This window comes from Physeter macrocephalus, chromosome 10 (genome assembly GCF_002837175.3).
Source record: "Physeter macrocephalus isolate SW-GA chromosome 10, ASM283717v5, whole genome shotgun sequence".
NCBI classification, from domain to species: domain Eukaryota; kingdom Metazoa; phylum Chordata; class Mammalia; order Artiodactyla; family Physeteridae; genus Physeter; species Physeter macrocephalus.
The window spans coordinates 33,867,883-33,891,466 of NC_041223.1; the positions used below are offsets into that span (position 1 = coordinate 33,867,883).

A 23,584-nucleotide genomic window follows, 5' to 3' on the forward strand; every position below is an offset into this window, starting at 1 on the left:
TCTAGATTTTTTGATGATGGCCATTCTGACCGGTGTGAGATGATATCTCATTGTACTTTTGATTTGCATTTCTCTAATGATTAATGATGTTGAGCATTCTTTCATGTGTTTGTTGGTAATCTGTATATCTTCTTTGGAGAAATGTCTATTTAGGTCATCTGCCCAGTTTTTGATTGGGTTGTTTGTTTTTTTGATATTGAGCTCCATGAGTTGCTTGTATATTTTGGAGATTAACCCTTTGTCAGTTGCTTCATTTGCAAATATTTTCTCCCATTCTGAGGGTTGTCTTTTCATCTTGTTTATGGTTTCCTTTGCTGTGCAAAAGCTTTTAAGTTTCATTAGGTCCCATTTGTTTATTTTTGTTTTTATTACCATTTCTCTAGGAGGTGGGTCAAAAAAGACCTTGCAATAGCCAGGACATGGAAGCAACCTAAGTGTCCATCAACAGATGAATGGATAAAGAAGATGTGGCACATATATACAATGGAATATTACTCAGCCATAAAAAGAAACGAAATTGAGTTATTTGTAGTGAGGTGGATGGAACTGGAGTCTGTCATACAGAGTGAAGTAAGTCAGAAGGAGAAAAACAAATACCGTATGCTAACACATATATATGGAATCTAAGAAAAAAAAATGTCATGAAGAGATTAGTGGTAGGACGGGAATAAAACACAGACCTACTAGAGCATGGACTTGAGGACATGGGGAGGGGGAAGGGTAAGCTGTGACGAAGTGAGAGAGTGGCAGGGACATATATACACTACCAAATGTAAATTAGATAGCTAGTGGGAAGCTGCCGCATAGCACAGGGAGATCACCTCTGTGCTTTGTGACCACCGAGAGGGGTGGGATAGGGAGGGTGGGAGGGAGGGAGACACAAGAATTGCTTTGGCTATTTGGGGTCTTTTGTGTTTCCATACAAACTGAAATTTTTTGCTCTATTTCTGTGAAAAATGCCAGTGGTAGTTTGATAGGGATTGCATTGAATCTGTAGATTGCTTTGAGTAGTAGAGTCATTTTCACAATGTTGATTCTTCCAATCCAAGAACATAGTATATCTCTCCATCTATTTGTATCATCTTTAATTTCTTTCATCAGTGTCTTATAATTTTCTGCATACACACACTGTTTTTTAAAATTGAAATGGTATTTTTCTGTCAATTAGTATTTTTTGAAACCATGTTCTTTTCAAAAATAAAAAAATCAAAATAAAATAATTTATATCTTGATTTCTTCATATTAATTAAAGTATATTCATAAACCCACTTTGTGTTCACAAAATTGATCAGGACTGGTAAAGGTGAGCAATCAGATAATCAACAAATGAAACTGTCTATAAAGCATTGATAAGTTTTAATGATGTTTTGGCATCATGTAAACATAACTTCTTCAGTCTCCAATGACACAATAAAATGTATCTAATGCCTATTACCTATCATACGATATGGATTTATTATGACTGAAATATATTTTTAATTTTACAAGCATATAGAATGCTATTTTTTTCTCATTTCAAAAGAATTCATCAGAGCTTGGAGTGCAAAACCTTTAATTTTATCATCAATAACTAAATAGGTAGAGGAAATGGCTAATAGCCAAAATATAAATTCACTTTAAGCATAAAGTAAAATTTATTAATCTGATTGACCAATGGGATAGCCAGTTTGATTCAATGAAAATTTTGAATTATTATTTCTTTTAGTATATTTTTAAGAAGCTCAATTTTAATTACACTTAGTCAATGGATTTAAGAAAAAAACACCCATAAATAAACACTTCTGAACATAGCTTGTTAAATTCCTTGGGTAGAGGGACAGATTCTTTATTGCAGACAATGTTAATGAAAATCCAGTAATCCACTTGCTTACATTCTGTAAATGTGGGAGTTAAGCTCACAATATATGAAGTTTTCAAGCTCTGAAATCTCATGACAGTTTCAAGACAGTGAGTAGGTAATTCTTTAGTATCTGGTGATACTTGAAAATAGGTTTCTCTTTAAGGTATTTAAAATTCTCAAATTTATTTAGCAACCCTCTATCAAAGTAGCAAAGGTGTTAACTTTATTATCCACATTTGTCTAAATAACAGCACATTGGGTGGAAGGTGCAAAACATGGATCAATTTGCTGAAAGGCTTTCCTCTTTGATTTCATCTTCATATTAGTTCCTTGCAGTTTTCAAGTTTAAAGTTGTCTCTTACTAAAAAAAGTATGTTTTTTGCAATATTCTTTGCATATTGTCAGATTGACACAATCAAAATTATATCTTCAAAGACTTAGGGGCTTTAAAAAATAAGATTATAAAACTGATTATGTTTTAACCATGTTGAAAATGGTATTTCTAAAACTCAACTGAAAATCTTGCACAACCCAGAGACCCTGCTTTTCTTTACTAATTTGAAAGAAAAATAACATGTAGGAGTTTCTTACATTTCCTAATGTCATATTTCAGTTAATGTAAATAAAATTAATCTTAAAACTCAAGTGCTTCTGCAGTTGAAACCATAAAACAACATTAGACAACGATACAATGGAAAACCCAAACTGAAAAAGACGAAAGGTTCGCTCTGATGGGCTGGTTATTTTTAGAGGTGTCCTGCTACAAAAGTACTTTCCAAATGTCTATTCACATCGCTTATCACAAGAACAATGACAAGGAACAAGTATGCAATCTTCCCATGTGGCTTGAGTGTTTCCTAGGTCACTTCAAAAGTACTTTGAGTCAAAATGACCTTTTAATATATAATAAGTCCACCCTATAACAGAGGTCTGGATTTTGATCTGATATCAAAAAATATTTCAGTTAATTTCTAATTAGATTTCAAAGCCAAACTAAAAAGCAGTTTATCTGTAAGTTTTGTAAATTTTCTGTCTAGTGCTGGTGGGGGGAAGCATAAATAATTAAAAAAAGAAAGCTTAAATGCAGGTCAATTGAACAGTAAGAATGCCTTTGATGTGCAACATTTAAATATTTTTCTCTTTGTGGATCACATTAGAATGAATACTCTCAAAATGGAACATCAGCATTTAGTTATCAATACCACTTCAGATAAAGAGCATTTGAAAGTCTCCAGAAATATCTTACATGATCACCTATTTACCAGCTACAGTGGAAAACTCAGAAAACACCCCAGATTCTATCTCTATCATCAAGATCTCTGTTGTTTCCCTAAGATTCACTGTGTTATTTGAAGTAGCCTATCTCCCTGTCCATGAAACAAAGTCAATAAACTAGGCTTCATTAGTAGAAGGCCTCACATAATCATTGATTCCCTCCCTTCTTTCTCCCAAAATTATGCTGGATGAAACTATTTTATTCTAAAACAATGGGCTTTCATTCTTAGAAATATTATATAACCAAATGAACTAACAGCATGATTTTAGACTTAATGAATGCAACATGAAATATTACTATTGGGAACATTAAAAGTCTGGTATCACGAAATATTCATTTTTGTCTTTCTAGGTTTCAGTAAAGCAAATCTATATCTGGTTTGGGCTGAATAGTTCCTATTGCATGTTAGTAAAGTGTTTAATAAAGGTAACTCGGTATTTTTTCCAAGGTACATTTTAAAAGACTTATTGTATAATTAAAATGAAAATCACTTAGTCTTTCTATTCATAACAATGCCATTTGAAAAATCTACTGATTCACAAATTAAGGCTATCATGCTTTATACTGCAATGCAATTAAACAAAATCTTCTATAGAGAAAACAGAAAGAGCATCAATAAACCTAAATGCCAAATCACATTGAAACTAAAGCCCTGAATTTTCACTTTGGATTTTTCCCAGAAGCTTTTAAGTAGAAGAAAAAGGGTGGAGGGAAGAATGAGCAAGAGAAAGAGAGAACATTAAGAAATACAGATAACAGAGTCTGCCTTAAATTCTACAGGGAAATGAGAGTATGATATCTTCCTAAACTGGCACCATTTCAAATTGTGTTTCTGCAAGACTAATGAAATGAGAAGTGTTGTTTCAAGCTTCATGCCATGTCAGACAATATAAAACTAACATGCCCTTGAGTTAATCAGAATGGTCTATTCAGTGTAATTCTCTAATCCAAAAGCTTCTTAGCAGGATGGAAAGTACTTTGCCTTTTGCAGAGCTTTTTTTCTGGTTAAAGTATAGATTTAATTGTGAAAGGAGTAAGCAGCTCTGGTGAATATGTATTGCATATATTTATTATTTTTAATCTATATATGATGCTTTGTATTTAGTTAAATGCTGACATTTGAAAATTTTTTAAAAATGTAGTATTCCCTCATTTTCAAAGTGAAAAAAACTGAATTATGCCTATTACAGAGGTTACATTTTATACTTTTCATATTATGGGGATATAAATTATTTCCTGCTACAGAAATACAGGGTTTTTTTGGTAGATTTATGGAAGGGATTGAAACCATATATATATATATTTGTGGTAGATAGGTATCCCAGTCATTAGTTATGCTTTATTATGATGTAGCTGATCTTAATTCAATTCTTAGACTAAAATGAATAAACACTTTCTAATGCTTGTTAGTCAGGGAGACCACATATGAAAGAACGTTCTCAGCTTCCAACTCAGTTCAATACAAAGAGTGCCATCAAATCACTTCCTGACTCAAGTATTTAAAGTCCCAAAGGTAGTAATTGAATTGCAGGGCCTATTGAGCTGATTTCAGCCCTGTCAATCAGCATCTCCAAAGGAGAAAGCACTTACCAGGCATTCTCCAGTGATATCATCACAGGATTCCGCGTGACCAAAGCACTGACAGGGTTCACAGATGCCACCAAAAATAGTGCCGTTAACTCGTCTGTGCCTAGGCCAACAAGACTGAAAGGAAGATAAGGCTTCAAGTTAGTCTCAGGGATTTTTTAAAAGTTTGCTTTTTGTCTTTATTGGATAAAGGAAAATATTTAGGCAGCAAACTCAGCAAATGTGCTTGTCAAAGCATTGCCGTTATGGAAATATTGCTACAGAGCTATTCCTCCTGACACGGGACCTTCGTACTAACCTTAGTGTTATTGGCAGGTATGAGATTAGAAGAAGCATTAGCTTGATGTCTCTTCTGAAATAGCAAAATAAAGCAGAGATATAAAGAACTGAAACATGACAGTCTCAAAGTAAAAAGCACAGATGAGAAAATGGAAGAAAAAGTACTGAAAAAATGCAGCCGACAGAAATGGACTCTTCAGAACCTTAGCCTAAGAGAGCACCTAATGTCATTCCAAGGAATGTAGATTCTCTGGAGTGACCTCCCTTTCCCACGTACAAACTGCCCATAACTCTGTCATTTTCAGAAAAACTTTGTAGTCATTTGGAAGAAAGGTAGCATCCGCTCTTAACATTTGATCACACGCACATATATAATTTATACCTCTCATTCTCAACTTCCTTCACCCTATTATGCTTTCTCAAATTTACACAAAATGGTTTATGATTTATTTACCATATATTTATTCCCTTGATATTTTATTTTATGGCATTATTCTACTAGAACTCTACTTATATCTATCATTTCCTTTTTAAGTGTGAAACACTTTACCGTCCAAAAATAGAATTCTGATTAGAAAAAGGGTATTTGGGCCATACAGTATCTGTGTGTCTGTGCTGGCTTTCAGTTCAACATCATGTTTAAGTTTCTCTTCCGTGGGGGTCACTATAAATTGGACGGGATGTAAAATAAGGGGACAGACTTCACTGCCTTCTAGGAGGTTATGATCTCCATCAAGTTAAAATTGCATTTTGTGGGTTATTTACCATATTTCTGGATGGTTAACTACGACATAATATATCATGAAAAGGCCTTTTTTTTTCCAGTTGAAAATGGAAACAAGAGAGAAACCACTGAAGTAATAAAGATTATAAAATTGTGTTGTGTATTGTTGGAAATGTTCCTTCTGCCTCAGGATATGAGGACTCTTAAATGTGAACATCGATAGCAAACACATTAAAAAAAAGGATGAGCTGATACTTCATATCTGAAAGGAAAACAAAACAACTTTCCTCTTAATTTGCGCAGTACAGAAAAGGTGTCAATTTTCTAACCTCTTCTAATAATTTCTCCTCATTAAAAATGTTGTCACCCTAGACTTATTATAGAAGAGATTTTGTAATGTAACATATATTTCTAAAAACTTGTGAAGCTACATATCCAGAAGGGGGTAGAAATTAAGGGTGTTGATAACAAGGAGAGAACTGATTTACTCTTTTCAGGACAAATATTCATGGAATTGTCATTAATAAGTGATATATATATATATATCTGCAAATGTACTACTCATACCCCATCTTCTTTCTTCAAATTTCCCAACTCTTTACACCTCTCTTAGCCAGTAATTTCATCTCATTAGTCACAGAGAAAATTAAAGCCATTGGAAGCCAAATTTCCACTACCAAGTCCACAAGCATAAGTGTATATTTCCATTTGTCATATTCCCCTCTGGAACAGGCATGCAGGATTCCTCACCCTCTCAAAGGAATATCACTGCACTTGTAATCTGTATTCCATTATCTATTGTCTTCCCAGTATTTCCTCTCTGTGCTGCATCAGTAATAGCTTTCCTTTCTGTTGGATCATTACTATCAGCTTGAAAATATGATCTAGTATCTCCATCAAAAATCAGCTAACAGAAAAAAAAAGACAAAATTACTTCCTTAATATCCTGTAACTTTCAGTTACCTACCTGTCTTTCTTTTCAGTAAGACTGCGCTGAAAAGAATGGATATATATATATGTATAACTGATTCACTTTGCTGTACACCTGAAACTTTCACAACATTGTAAATCAACTATACTCCAATAGAAGTTTAAAAAAAGAAAAAAAACAATAAAAAATAAAATGTCTTTTCTTCCTCACTTCCCTTTTATGCTTCATTCCATCCTAATCAGTCTCGTGCTATCACCACTTGATTAAAACTGCTCTTGTCCATGTCACCAAATTCCAGGGAGCCAAATCCAATGAACAATTGTACAATCGACACTTTATTGCTCTCTCATCAAGATATGGTTTAGTTGATTCCTATCTCCCTCAAAAGTCCTCTTCTCGAAACTTCCATGATATTACAGACCCAAAGTTTCCACCCCATTTCTTTGCTGTCTCCTCTGCTTCAACCTACTACTCATTGTCAGGAGCTCCTGGGGGCTTAGTCACTTTTCTTTTTCTTTCCACAGTTTCTCCCAGGTCATTTTATTTAGTCCCCTAGTTGATGATTCCTTCTAAATACATATCTATAGACCAGACAGATATTCTGAGTTCAGGACCTACATTGGACATTGACAATACACTTCATAGCTCTTTCAAACCTAATATTTCCAAAATGGATCGTTGATTCCATCCTCCGCATCACAGCTGTTCCTCTCCCAGTTTTCCTCAGCTCAGTAAATGGCACCACATCCAATTGCTCAAGCTCATCATCTGACTCATTCTTAAAATCTTTAGTTTTTTCTACTCTCCCATGGCATGTCTATCAGTAAGTCCTATTGGTTCTACTACCAAAATATATTTAGAATAAACACATGTCTTTCTATATCCTCTGTCATTATACTAACAAACCACTATCATCATTGCATTCTACCACAGTAGCATATTAACCATTTTCCTTCCTACCATTCCTGCCATGTACAATATGTTCTACACACTGTAGTTATAATGACTTTTTCAAAAAAATATAACTCAGATCATGGCATCACGCAGCTTAAAGCCTTCCTTCCATTGCATTTAGAGTAAAACCACAAGTTCTTATCATGCATGCAAAGCTCTGAATGGCCAGCCTCCTTCAATCATACCTTGTGCCACTCTCTTACTTGCTTGCTAAGCTCCAGCCATACCTGTCCCCACTCAGCTCCTTGCCGACTCCAAACTCTGTTTCACTTCCTCCTCAGCTCCTTTACCTAAGCTGACCCTAAACCCAGTTTAGATGCTACCGCCTCAGAAAACCTTCTTGACAACCTCTCATAAAGTAGTCCCTCCCATCTAATCTTCCTATACCCATTCTCAGTACTTCTGTCAAGGCACCCTGTTTATTTTCTTCATGGAATTTATCATAGTTATCTAAATTTTCTTTGTGGCATCACATAGAAGAGGGAACTGAGATTTGAATTAAAACAATTTTTTTTAGTACCCAACTTTGCTTTCACTTCCTCACCTGTTCCACTTGTCAAGTGAAATGAATTATGATGATACTAGGAAAGTATGAAAATATTTGAAAGATGAACTGTGGGGGGGATTTATAAGAAGTGGAAATGAGAAAAAAAAAGATTCTGAATCAACATTGTGGACCCAAGCAAAATAGAAGAGAATGATTTTATAATGGAGTTACAGAATGTGTTTTTGGTAAGCTAGAATTAAGACATTAATAGTCTTTGGAGTTTACTCAGCTTTTAAAGGATCCAGTGATAATAGTGATAACAAAACTAGAGTGCCTGGCGTTAGGAACTCAATAAAAAAGCAAATGAATTTAGGAAAGGATAAGAATAGATAAGTGAGTTTAAGGATAGGGAGTTTCAAGAAAGAAAAGAAGGAATTATGAGAGGGTAGAAAAAACTAAGAAGCCAGAGAGAAACTCCAGAGTTCACTGTCTTCTGATTCAACTAAATTCTTTTATGGATTCCAAAGTAACTTTATTTATCAATTATCATGTGAGAGGCGCAGGAAGGTTTTCTTATCCCTGCTCTGCTTCTTTGTTCTGACTCTTCCACACTCGCTTGCTTCTCTCTCTTCCGACCTAATTGTTACCATTATTTAGCATCCAATTTGAGGTTTTTCCACCCTAGGATACTTTCTGTGATGTCTCTCTCCACCGGAATTGCTCACCTCTTTGAAAGATTATTACACTTAAGTTCTGTACCACTTACTGGTGCCTTAATTATATAGTGCTGTGATCCAATTTTTCATAGGTATTTGTTCTGTCTCCCTAAACAGACTGTTAGCTCTTTAAGAACAGGGATTGTGATGTAATCTTCTTGATAATCCCCTCAGCATCTAGGGCAGAATTTACCAAAGATTCTTAATAAATACTTTTGAAGAAAGAAAAGAAGAAACAAAATGCATAACCAATTAAATAATTCTAATATTCAGACAATTTTAGATTCATTGGGCATTTGAAATTTGTATAAAAGATGATGAAGAGCACTGAGTGTAACCAATGTGGGAATAAGTGTTAAACCAAGAATAGAATCAAGGTATTTATTATTTCAGTTGAAATAAGAACATAAAGGTCCAAAGAGAGCTTTCTGGTTTGAAATAAAAACTGCTTGGCTCTTAATAAAAAAAATACTTTTCATCGAGTACAGTATTTATTTTACATGTAAAATCAAATTTGGGTTGACAGAGCTAATTCATTTCCATGATTATTTTTCTCTTCTCTATTTGAATTTTGGAAAAGTGACAGTGAATTACATTTAGTTTTATTTCCGGATAGGTGAATCTGAGCCCAGTTAAAGAAAACACGTCTGTCACCAGTATGACTCTAAGCCCTGAGTATCCTCTCGCAGCATGCATTATTTTAAAGTACAAGAGAAACGACAAAGCAAGGCCTAGGGTATTTCTGTAAATGGCATAATGGGGTAGTGTGCTGAAGTGGAACATCTTGGTACAGTCAGATGATTCCTTAAAGGCACCATTTTTAAAGAATTTAAGTTCCCATTTATCCGCAAGCCATGTCCTCTATAAGGGAAATGGTGTTTATATTTTTTTGACCAGGTTTCAAGTAAAATCAATTTTCAAACTACCTAAAGAAAATACATAAAAGTAAATAAAAATTATTACCTTAGAATGACACACTGTGATATTAAGTAAGGAACATTAATCTTATTATAAATGTAGAATATTGAGACAGCAATAAATATCTCAAACTTTAGGTGCTAAACAAATCAAAGACCTGTAGGAAATTTTCTAGATCAAGGTATTTCTTCCATATATTATGTTCTGGACATTTTAAAGATTGAGTCCTTCAGATGATTGTGATTTGGTTGTATTCTTAGGAATAAAGTAGAGAAAGAATGTGGTACATAGGATTAAAAAATGTGGAAAGGGTGAAAAAGAAAAGAAATAGTGCTAAATTCCTCATAAGTACTCAGGTGGAAATGAAAGAGAAATATATTGAAATATTATTCCACCATCATTTATCCTATTTTATCAACAGATTAAATCAAAAACAAACACTTAAAAAAATCAGATTTTTAGCTCTATGTCATAAGGCAAAATATCTCTACAAGAAACCTGATTTAAAGATGGCATTATATGAGTAACGCCATTTGAAAGTCATGACTTTTTCGCAGAAATTGGAGTTTCTTCTTTAACTAATAATACGCTATCATTTGTGCAATCCTTGATGAAAAAACTAAGCTTATTTTAGAACAGTTTATGGAAAATAATGCTGAAGGAACTTAGAATGCACTGAAGTTATATTCTTGCAAACTTACTTCACAGGAGGAGCCAGTATACCCTGATGGACACTGACAAACTTCCACAGCTGCTGCAATGTTTCTGTCAGTAGGATAGGGGACAGCAGATTCAAGGCCAACAGAACTCAGCCTGGAGGAGAAGGAAAAAGAAATGGTAAATAAGCAACAAACTCCTAGGTGTTACATCTCTTGAGGAATAGTACAGAAACAATGATGTAAGCATACGCAAATTTTTATGTTGAAAAAGAAGGCAAATGAATATCCATAACGTGATGCTCTGGTCATTCACCGTATTAGGCAAAGTCAGCCCAGTTAAAAGTGCTCACAACCCGTACCACAATCAAATGTTGAAAAGATATGACTATTCTTGCTCATTTCTTGGTTTTTGGTTATGTGTTTTGATTCCCCCCTCCACTTTTTTCTTTGAGATACAGAGTTTAAAATCATAGTTGAAGGGGGTTCCCTGGTGGTGCAGTGGTTAAGAATCCACCTGCCAATGCAGGGGACATGGGTTCGATCCCTGGTCCAGGAAGATCCTACATGCCACGGAGCAACTAAGGCCATGTGCCACAACTACTGAGCCTGTGCTCTAGAGCCCACGAGCCATAACTACTGAATCCATGCACCCCAGAGCCTGCGCACGCTGCAACCACAGAGCCCGCGTGCTGCAACTACTGAAGCCCACGCACCTAGAGCCTGTGCTCCCCAACAAGAGAAGCCACCGCAGTGAGGAGCCTGCACACCGCAACGAAGAGTAGCCCCCACTCGCCACAACTAGAGAACGCCCACGCACAGCAACGAAGACCCAACGCAGCCAAAAAAAAAAAAAAAAAAAAAATAGTTGAAGGAATTTTTAAAACAGAAAAAAACATTCATATGACTGACTTATTTTTAATATTTAAACTAGAAAAGCAGAAGGACATAATATTAATATTCAGTCCAACCTTTTAAATTTAAAGAAAAATGGAAGCAAAAAAAAGAAAATGAAAGAAAAGAAAGATGGAAATTATTTTGGTTGCTTTTTCTCAGAGATAGATCTTCATGTTGGTAGGTAAAAGTGAAACTTTTTCAAATGCTCAGTTGAATTAGTTAGGACTATTTTCCTAAATTGTTTTGGGCCTAAATTAAATTCACTGTTTTCTGTACTTACAGGCTTCATTTTATTGGTACTTCTGTACAATCTGTTGATTTTAGCACAGAGATTTGGTATCATTCACTATTCCTAGGAAAAGCTAGTTTGGCCAAATTGAAAAATGCTGTTACATAAGTGGTATATATGTATAGTGTGTGTATGTATTTCTTTCCAAATATGCAACCAATATACATTCACAATTTAAATAAATGTCATTAGTGTCTTATTGGCTTTTACCCATTAAAAAAACAAAATGTAAAATCTTCATTGTTAAGAACACAAACTCAGAAGTCAGACAGATCAAGATTCATATCCTGTCTCTGACATCTACCAGTCCCGTAGCCTAGGGAAAATTACTTAACATCCCTCGGCCTCAATATCATCATCTATGTAATGGAGATAAAACAAGAGTCCATACATGATGAGTTTGATTAAAGGATTAAATGAAATAATGAATGTAAAGTTCTTGATAGAGTACATAACTCATATACGTGGTTATAAAATGCTAGGCATTTTATTAACATATATTGACTGCTGCAACAGGATCAAAATGACTACATGAGTAGTACAAGAAATACTATTTCCATTCCCAAAACTAGATTTTTGTCATTTTAATGTATTAAAATAAATTTTAAATAAACTCTAAGAGCACAAAATTAAACGACTGCTATTGACTCATAATGATAATTATTGTTTTTTAAAATGATTGATAGATCTCCATAACACATAATATGCCATTATTTAACCATAAAAAAGATGTAACTGATGCTTGCTAGGGTATGCATTTTTAGTTGCTTTCTTAAGAGTGGTGGTAGATTTTCATTGTTTGGCGATTCACAATTACCAAAGAGCTTGCCAGTTTGAGAATCTATGTTGTAATCAAGCCAGAGAACAAAGTTAATCAGCTCATTAAATGTATCTTCAGAAGTGACAACCTTTAACCAAGTCGTAAGCTTTTCAGCAACAAGCTTCTAAAATCTTTATTGTTTTTATCCCGATTTTCTTAATCCTACAAGCATTAAAAATCACTGTTTTACAGTGTTCTGGTTATACAAAGATTGAAAAAAATTTTCAAACGGTAATTTTTTCCACCAAATAAACTTGTATATGAAGTGTCACTGGCAATATTTTTTTAATTGAGGTGAAATTCACATAACATAAACTAACCACTTTAAGGTGTCATTTAATACATTCACAGTGTTGTACAACCACTATCTCTATCTAGTTCCAAACATTTTCATTAGCCCCCTCGCCCCTCCACAATAAAACCCTGTATCTATCAAGCAGTCACACTCTAGTCCACTGTTCCCCCAACCTCTGGCAACTGAGAATCTGTTTCTGTTTCCATGGATTTACCTATTCTGGATATTTCATACAAATGGACATATATAATACATGACCTTCTGTGTCTGGCTTCTCTCTGTTAGCATAATGTTTTCAAGGTTCATCCATGTTATAACACATATCAGTATTTCATTCATTTTTATGGATGAGTAATATTCTAGTGCATGAATATACCACATTTTCTTATTTCATTCATCTGTTCATGGGTGGTTGGCTATTTCTACTTTTAGGCTATTGTAAATATATTGCTATAAACATTTGTATACAACTATTTTTGAGTGCCTGTTTTTAATTCTTTGGGGTATATAACTAGGAGTGAAATTCCTAGATCTGGCAATTTTTAACACAACATAAGGTTTGGAAGAGTTGCTAAAATAAGGATACTACTTGTTTATGCTAACATGAGTTTATGAGTACTCCTTAAGAACAGAGACCCCGTTGTGTCATCTCTCTAGCTAGCCTGATCACATCAATACATGCTCAACACATTTTTGTTGGATCGATGAATCGCTGGATGGACAGAAGTATAGACAGATAGTGGGTAGATGAATAGATAGATGGATAAATGGATGATACAAGACCAAATACATACATAAATGAATAAATGGATAGGTGAATGGAATGTAGTTATATTACAAACAATGTGTAACATACTCCAGAACAAATGATACACTGAAGCCAGGATCCACATTTCAGATGAATAAAATCAGGTAAGTAGAAGAAAACTTACTGGTTTTATCTAACAAAGAAAATGAACTGAAAACTGCTAGCATTAGGACTTGAGGCCAGAGACCAGAACTCATCTGAATTTATTGTGACATCTAATTGCCTGCAATTAATGGACTGTCACATGACAAACTTGTATTTCTGATCACTTTAATTTCAGAATTAGATGATTTCATGATTACTATACTAGTTGATTATCATACAAAAGACTATCACAACTTACTAAACAGCAGCCTGGTCAATTGTATATAGATATAATCCCAGGATTTTCAATATAAAATTAATGAGCAAAACATAAAGAAAGATTACTGGAATGTTTTAAAATAGAAAAATGAGTAATTGACTGCTTTAAGAAACAATTTAAAATAGAACAAAACAAAAACAAAAATATTTTCATTGAACTGCCAACCTTCATTTGTCTTTTGAAACAACAGATGTTCCTCTCCTTAATCTATGTAACCATTTTGAGCTATGAGAAATTTCAACACTCAAACATCTTTCCCAGCAATATTCCACATTAGTATTCACTGAAAAGTCCCAATGTTCATTAGGTTCTGCTATTTGTTAAATGGGATTTTAATGTGTTTAACAGTTTTTAGTGATACTCATGAAGAAGGCTGCAGTTTATTCTTTTTCTCCCTTCAATATGGTCATTTTATTTTCTTGATACAGGCTGCATTCATTTAAATACATAATGCTGATAGTAAAAAAGTACTAAAGTTTGGAGATGCATGAACTGTCAAAGATTTGTCAACTAAATCAAATGTTTTAGCTGGCTATTTCTCTTTATTATTATGAGTGGGAAAAACAGATAAGATGATGGATGAAGAGAAAAGACATAATTATATAAGCTAGTATTGAAAATATTGGAATCATAGAAGAAACACTGTCCTGGAACTGTCTTAAAGATTGTTCTTAATATTTTTGTTTTCCTATATTTTCCACCAGAGTTAGCTATGTCATGCTTCACACACAAAAAAGAAAAAAACCCAAACTATTCTTTAAACAACAGGACATTTGATCTTAAAACTCTTTTAAATAATTATTTTAAATTCACCTTTTTTGTATAGAAGATATCTATTTAATTCTACTTAAACAAATGTTACTTCAGGTTGGTCACCATAGATAAAGATTCTATTGCTGTTCAGGTGCTTTGTTCTATTTCATTTTTTTTTTTTTTTTTTTTTTTTTTGTGGTATGCGGGCCTTCCTCTGTTGTGGCCTCTCCCGTTGCGGAGCACAGGCTCCGGACGCGCAGGCTCAGCGGCCATGGCTCACGGGTCCAGCCGCTCCGCGGCATGTGGGATCTTCCCGGACCGGGGCGCGAACCCGGTTCCCCTGCATCGGCAGGCGGACGCGCAACCACTGCGCCACCAGGGAAGCCCTATTTCATTTTTGACAAAACATAAGATGATGACTTAGAACTTCCTTTAGCCTCTGTCCTGTGGAAGTTCCACAAAGTACCACTCAATTAGCGAAAGCTGATCATTTTTACTTCAGTCCTAAAAAGGCAACAGAATCATTCACTGGTTCATTCAATATCTGAGTGGGCCATCTGGGAACGAGCTAGACATTTTCTCCAAACATTTTCCATCCCATACCAAGTAAGGAAAATAACTGACAGAATCTGCTATTGTTGCAGCCATTCATCAAAAATATATTAAATGCTAATATAAGAATTCACCTCTTCCTCCCTAGTTCCACCAGGATGCTCTATGCACACTTCCATTGCACTCTTTATTATACTACCATAAACGTTACTACATGTCTGCCTTTCATACTTGACTATGCCTTCTTTGAATTCAATGATCCATTATCCATCTTTGTATCCTCTTTCCTTAGCCTAGAACTATCACATAATAATTACTGTGTACTGAGTGTCTTCTGTGTACTATCATAGGAACTTGAGACATAGCTCCTTTAAATATCAATGAAACTAATGTGGTAATCATGTTTTTGTCCACATTTACAAAGGCAGAACCTGAAGCTCAGAGAAGTAAAGTGCCTTGTCACTATAATACCATTAGCAAATGGTGCAGCACAGACTCAAACCCAAACCCAATGGTTAGCCTGTTACTCGACATTGCCTCCCGACATATACTAGATAGCAGGTCAGATGTTTTGGATACATCATTTTCTCACCTTAGCATTCAATCTTGAAAGTTAGGTATTCTTTTTACCATTTTACAGAAGAGAGAGCTGCGACTCAAATACACAGGGAAGGCACTCAGTAAATGCTGGCAGACTGAATGAATCCAATGTTACAGAATAGATTTGGGAGGTAGTCAAAGATAATGGGGAGAAGACACATGTGGGCATAAACCCTGGCTGAACCTCTTCCCAAGAGCAAGTTACGTAAATCTTTTTAAGAGCCTGAGAGCCCTTGTCATAATAATTTCTTCAAAATGCGATTACCTGTATCATTAATTTCAAAAGGTAGAAGTATACTATCAACACTATTTCTACAAGCCTCAAAACACTCCTTTGTTTATAAGGATTTTTCTAGATTATTTATTACATAAATTCTGTGTAATATTTTTGATACCCATACCAAAAAATTTACTATTAAAAGTCATGTGAAAACATCTTGCCTTGGAGAAATTTCGTATTTCTTTTCAAGCAATAAAGACACATGGCTTGTATCACAATAAAGTCATGATGGGCTCAGTTATGCTGTGGTAACAGACAACTCCAAATCTCAGCGGCTTAACAGAAAACAAAAGTTTACTCATGTGAAATCCTCTACAGGTCTGGGTAACTATTCCGGGTAGCTGACCTATGTGTGCTGTCAATATTTCAGGCTGTTTTGATCTTCTGGTAGTTAAGTAATCTCCACAGAGTCTCAAACTGGCAATTCAATGCTTTTCCAGGGCTTGCGGGGAGGAGGAGAGGAATAATACATCATTTCAGCTCACATTTCATTGGCCAAACCAAGTCCTATGACTACATCTACCCTCAAAGGAAATGCAATATTCCAAAAGGAGGAGATTAAAAATTTGATGAACTGTACTAATGTCTACTATAGGGTATAAGAAAAAATATCAAGTTAAATATCAAGGCTGCTACTAAAAATAAGGTTTGGTGAATTTAAAGGAGAAAGATACACAGTTAGGTTAAGCTGATTTCTCTTACATTCTTAAAGGAAGAATGAAAAATTTTCCATTTTTATCTTCGACTTATCAATGAGGACAATGAGAAGGAAATCAATTAATTTTATCGTATGGGCCTCTCAGCATTGTTGAAAAGAATGACAGCAAAAATGGTCTCAATTTTAGAAACATCAGTCCATGCTTTATTCTAGATGTCTCCAAGTCTTAACGGTACTTGGAAAAAATGGTATTCCCTGGAATGATGCAGGTCAGATAGAAATGCTTTGGACTTTTGTGCTGATTTGCCATTAGCAAAATGCTTTTGCAGTCCCCTAATTCCATTCTCATAGTGACTTTCTGATGTTGGCAAGCAATTGTCCTCATCCTTATTTTACAGATGAGGTGACTGAATCCAAAGAGGTCAAAATGACACTTAATGTTTACAACTATTAAATAGCTAAGTTGAAAACAGAAGTCAAAATCCTGACCTGCAGCCCACTTCTCCCTCCACTATTCAATTCCAGTTCCTCCATAACGGGAGGAACATAAGCCCATTTGCTGAGAGAACTACCCTGGAAATAAATCTTCCTTAAGTAATTCTAAACATGAATTTCTGTTGAGATAGCTTCAATTTACTTGTGCTTGCACACAAGCTGTATACCAAGTTGGAAGCCTACTGTGCAAGACAAGTTGAAATCAATTCAAATGATGCTTTACAAATATGACTCAATCTACTAGTAGATCAGAGATAAATAAAATATAACAAGCGTACTGACTCGGGATTCATGCTGACTTTCGGCTCACCTGAAGTGGGTAGGAGTTTCAAATATGATATGGCTTTCACTTCTTGAACCACAGTGCCTTACAAAATGTAGGCTGCAGAAAGCATCACCTACTTGGATTAGTTCCTGTGTCAGATCCCATAGCCACACTCTGTGAACACATTGTTCGTGTATGGGAAAACCTCAGCAGGCTCAAATGAAACTAGTGATTTTAAGATGGGTAGACACTAAAATTATCTGACATGAATCAGGGGGATTCATGTCTTTGGATTAACTAGTCTGAGAAACAATGCTGGCAAAAATAAATAAGTCCCCCAGCCACTTTTTGTCAATTTGCTTGTCATTTATTTTGAAATCCAGAGGACTCATCTCATTGTACTCGTTAAACATCGTGGCAATCTCTATTTACTAAATGTGAAAAAACATAATTAATTCCTAAGTGCTGCTTCTCATCATCATGGCATTTTAACCCAGCTTCTAGCAGAATTGACTATGCACAAGAGGTACATTGTTTGGCAGTGGTTCTGTTTATGAATCTGCGATACTCTCCTTTGGGAGATGGTAATGATGGTTACACTTAGTTAAAATACTACAAATGAAAGACAAACTAGGCCATGAAAGCATATGAAGGAGGTAGGGGAGCATCAGTAATAGAAAAAAACCCTTTTGCAGATAAATCAGTATTGGAGACACTGCTTTGATTATGGGTATGCCAAGTTGTCGGTTTGGGGTCACATTTGGTCATCTAACTTAACCTGATTTAGGACAAAATTGCCACGAGAGCTTGTGTTATTTACTATCAGAGTAGAAAAGGAGAAAGGAAAAGAGCTCATTCAGACACAAAGTTAAAATTTTTTCAGAAAAATACATCATTGTTTTAAAAATGGAAAGCACAGCAGCCTACAGTCAGCCCCTTATGGATGTTTGGTTCAAGTCAGGGAGCTCTCTCTTTAAGGAAAAAAAATGGAGAACAGAAAGGAATAATCCTTTGAAAGTGTTCTAGGTAAAGAGCACTTTACATAATTATCACATATAATTTTCACAACGACCCTGAAAGGTAGGCACTATTTTCTCCACTTCACATTTGAAGAAATCAAGTTTCCACAAGGACCAGCCACTTGCCAAAGGTCACACATATAATAAGCAATAGAGATAATTTAATTCCTAGTCAGGTTACCTCCAAAGCTCATACTTTCCTTTATATCATGCAGCCATTACAGTATTTTTTTTTAAAAACTTGTAGTTACTTAAATGAAGGTGCTTATATTTCTCATCATAAACTATATACTATTAAGTCAGAGACGACTAATTAATTAATGGAAGAAAATATTTCACAAACCACTTTCTGAATACGGGTACCCTGGAATTGTATCACTTTAGTTTTCCACTATCTGAGTCATCATAAAGGAGACTCTTTTCCAGTATAGCATTTCTTGGTATGGGAATCATTCTTATTGCATGCCCTGGCAGAATTCAGAAAGAATCATCAATACTAAAAAAGTACTAAGACAAATTCATCTTGGGTGTGTAAAATTTTAAAGCTTAATAGAAACACTTTTCAGAAAACCAGTGCTCCGTTCTTATCCACTATTTGAAGACAGCAAACCTTAGGGATCTTCAATCACTCAGCACATGCGTATTTGCCCCAAGGTAAACCTGTGAACACTGGGAGATGCAGTTCTTGAGTTTACCTGAAGATGGCATCCATCCCAAGGCTGTATGTGATTTGTATAAGGACTCTCTTTAAATTCGCAAGCACGGTCATAAACTCTTTCCTACTGACTTGGAAATTTGTGCCATGTATGGTAAATAAATCTTCTTTAAGTGACAACACATTAATATGTTCTTCAGATGGTTGCAGATACACCTCATCTTGGGCTGTGCTGATTCTCAAGTCACTTCCCTAAAGAGAAAAAGAAAGTATAAAAGGGTAAAACTGTGAAAAAAGGGATTCTCTTCTCTGTGGATTATCCTCAGTAGGTTTTTAATTTCAGGTTAGCTTCCCCTGTCAGTCAGCATATTTCTAGTATGTATAAAAGGCAGAGAAAACAATTTAAATATTAGTCTTAACCAGATGTATCACAAAGTATAAGCTTCCTGGTTATGCATGACTTTGCTTCCCGCATTAACTAAAATAATAAATACCTGACAACTCATAGATATATGTGATTACAAATGTCTCAGTTTGACAGAAGTGTACTAAAATTGCATATTTCAAATATGCTATGTTATGGTGAATGTGGGTTGTATAGGAAAACAGGGAAGAAAACTTAGAACAGTGTATGAAGCAACTGTTTTAAAGGACTCTTCTATCTGCGGAAAAAACCCAAACAAACAAGGAAAAAACCTGCAGTTTAATGTTCACAATAGGATAATGGCATCATTACCATTTGGGTTAACATTTTATCTTAGTTCATTCGTATTAATAATATGTAACTTCTCAACATTTTACATTTAGAGAATCCCTTTTATCTCAAAGGAATTCCATGACATACTTCTAGTTTCATACACATACATATGTAATGATATATATCACCCAGATCACTTCATCTAATACTGGGAACATTCATTTTGGGGAAAGAATTTTTTTTATTGATTCTCATGCATGAAAGTTTCAAGACAAAAAACAACAGAGCCTCATGCTAAATCAACACAGATCCATTTGGACTCATAAATATGCATGAAATGTGTGCTTTTGTGTGACTTGAGGGGAGGAGAGCATGTATTATGTGAAAGGAAGAGTATGAGAAAGGATGGAAGACAGCCTTTGTGATAACTTTAGCCTTCTAGCATTTGGGAACTGCCTAGGGCCCTCCAAATCCCGAAAGCAGTTTCTCCTATATTTTTCTTACCTAAATTAGGAGTTTTGAATTCGATTTAACTGCACCTAAATAAATGGTTCCTTTTCCATTTACTTCTACCTAATATAAACAAAGAAATAAACAATAAAATCTACTTGGAAGCAAGGAGACATGGAAAAAGTACAACTATGTAAATCTGCCATTTGCCTAAGTAATTTCAGTATCCTTATATTCTTGGGAAAATGGTCATTAAGTTTTAAATTTAAATTCCAAATCTGCTCTAAAACTCCCATTTACCATTGGAACCCAATGCCTGTGCTCAGTCTTTTAGCTATGTCTCAGAGTGAAACATAAGACTGGCATGAAAAAATTCCCAAAATATGATATTTTTCTCTAGTAGTATGTAAATTAATGTTAAACTAGCCAAGTAAGGAATAACCTCAAATAACATAAGAGTGTAAAGCAGTTAAATACAAATGACACTTTCCATACTCTACCTCTAAGATAATCATAAGCTGGAGTATGTGTTCTGTATCTTCCTCCTCTTCTTTGAGGTCGTATGATATAGTAAATGTCAATTGTCCTCCAACTGCTGTGAGCTACAAGAGAGGAGATGCGTAATCATTACAGGACTGCAGATGGGTCATTAAATCATGTTTTACTTATTGTTTTAAAATTATTACATTGTTCTAGAGGGCAGGATTTGGAAGGAGCAGAAATCATGAGCGTGCAGAGTGAGAATGATAGACATTTCTTTAGGAGTAACCTTTATACGAACCTTACCCATCAACAGCAAGCCTGACACAAATATAAATTCATGTATTATTTTCCCTGGTATTGCAGGCTTGCTGAAATAGGTTAAGTTGCAGGGAACCAAACACAGCCCCTCCTGTCATTCTCCTAGTGTGTAGCTTGAGCTTTAAAATTCCCAAACAGAGAAGGATCTTTGTTAAAATTGGGAGATTTCTACCCATCCCTGAGGGTCATTCACTTTCTGTGGGTCTGAATGCTTTCAGCAAAGACATCACTCCATTTCATAGGCACTTTACCTAGACTATAAGCTAAGCTGGGAAATGTTGTTGGTCAAAGAAAAAGAAGTGTAGCAGCAAATTTTATATCATGATAAAATTCAATCAAAACTCCCAAAGAAGATACACTTTCCCCTTTGCAATCACATATGCTTAGTTTGAATGAATGCTGTTATCCCTTTTCGTTAAACAAACTTCTTTCCATCCAACATGCATGCCGAGCCCCATACAGTGTATGCTTGAGGTTTACATCCTCTGACATTGACAGTAACCTTGCAGAAAGGATAAAAAATAGGAAAGCAAGATCATTTACAGGATAGGAATCAACACTGGAGCTTGAGTGACAGACTCGATGCAAATGCTGCAGTGCTTTTTAAAAAATTCCACCCCAGCATTGTAAATAGACTCATAAAACAAAGCTGACGATTTGTATTCTGCAGTTTCCTCCATGCTGACAAACAGACCCAGCTTCGCAACCCTAGGCTCTTTGTGGCCTCGCACAGCAGACCCTGACCACAAAGCAATTCCCTATGATGCTCTGGATTGAGGAGGAGGTACCCGGATTCCTCTCAGAGTTGTTCCATAGGGAATGGAACATAGCTCGCCATGGCTGATTAAACAGGGTTTTTAAATTGCTCTTTAGTGTCTTCTAAGAGCTCATTACAGGGAACTCTATAAGGAACTGAAATTCAGAAAACTTTTATTCCCCTGCTCCACTGAGAAACAGCCCTATTCTAATGTCTTTTCATATATAAAATAATAAATATGTCTCTGGACTATAGCCCTTGGCATTATTGTGAGCAATGAGGGGGTGAATCTATGTAAAAGGTTTTTGGTTCTATTAAGATAAGCTTCCAAAATTTCACATAGCATGCTTGTTCAAAATCAGCCAGACATTTTCTCAATGACAGGAGTCTAGAAAGGCAGCAGAAAGAATGTTTTATATATTTCAAAGAGGACTTAACTATTCAGAATTTCCTAAATTAATAAAAATATTTAGTAGGAGGTAGGGATTGAGTTTGGGAAGGACTTTGGGACATAGATCTATAATGTCGCAAACTTTTGAGCTTCCGAATGTATTTTGATTATTTAAAATTTGGATTACATGTTATTATTCTTCTGGAATATGCTTCTCTAAAAAAAAAAGACCAATGTACATTAATTCTTAATTTCTTAAATCAATTTGGGAAACTTAGAATTAAAGGTAATTCCCACTTTGCCAATAAAAAGGGCCAAAGTGTGTGTAATTTGAGTATCCCAGATGTTAAGACTTAAGATGAAATACAAAAATGTTTGATCTGTTACAATATTTGATTTGTCAATGTATTTTTCCATACCTGCTTATAATCAAGTCATATAGTATATGAGATAATATAATATGGGAGAGTAATGAGGGTAGAAACGGGGAAAAAAGAACAAATAACTACATAGAAAAAGAGAGGGGCCTTTTGCGGGTCAATGATAATATAAAACATGAACTAAGGAATAGAATTAATTCAACCTATTTTCCTGAGGGCTTATAATAATAGTAGTAATAAAAATAATGAAAAATTGGTTTCTCATTCACATTTCATAAAACAACTTTTTTCCAAACTCTTTCATGCATATTTGATAGCCATGCTTTGGCAACATTAGAACCAGTTTTTGAATCATCTAACAATTTTCATGAGTGAATCTATTTTGCTTCCACCTAAGTTGTGAAAAGCAGGAAATTTTAAATAGATGCATGATACTGTTACCAGATGTTTTTTCCCCAAACCACAAGTGTTCATTCCTATAATAGTAAAATCATTGTCTACTTCATTCACCCTAAGGTGTGTATTTATGATCACCTCTATATAACAACTTAGTCAAGTACTCAGGTAATTTTTTTTTTTTTTTTTTTTTTTTTTCGGTACGTGGGCCTCTCACTGTTGTGGCCTCTCCGGTTGCGGAGCACAGGCTCCGGACGCGCAGGCCCAGCGGCCATGGCTCACGGGCCCAGCTGCTCCGCGGCATGTGGGATCTTCCCGGACCGGGGCACGAACTCGTGTCCCCTGCATCAGCAGGCGGACTCTCAACCACTGCGCCACCAGGGAAGCCCAGGTAATTTTTTAAAAGACTGTTTAAGATATCATCCTTCAATTTAGAGATTGTGCCTCCTAGGAATAATTCCTTATTCTCTGTTAAACTCCTTTGCCTCTATTTTTCCTTCAACTCCATAAAGTAATCTCTTCATAAGCAATAAGACCAAGAACTTCCTGGTGGTGTTTCCAGCTAATGTGTCTTCCCCAAAGAGTACATACCAT

At 35.2% G+C, this 23,584-nt stretch overlaps 1 protein-coding gene across 1 annotated transcript in view; it reads right to left on the minus strand.

Moving 5' to 3' along the window:
* The window catches only part of LAMA2 (laminin subunit alpha 2), a 621,727-nt gene that overhangs the window by 233,648 nt on the left and 364,495 nt on the right, over positions 1-23,584 (minus strand). Inside the window, exons 13-16 of the mRNA XM_024122539.3 lie at positions 20,766-20,867; positions 19,159-19,370; positions 10,414-10,525; positions 4,707-4,820 (exon numbers count right to left, since the gene is read on the minus strand). Of these exons, the coding sequence (XP_023978307.1) occupies positions 4,707-4,820; positions 10,414-10,525; positions 19,159-19,370; positions 20,766-20,867 (540 nt within the window). The remainder of the gene's footprint in view (positions 1-4,706; positions 4,821-10,413; positions 10,526-19,158; positions 19,371-20,765; positions 20,868-23,584) is intronic.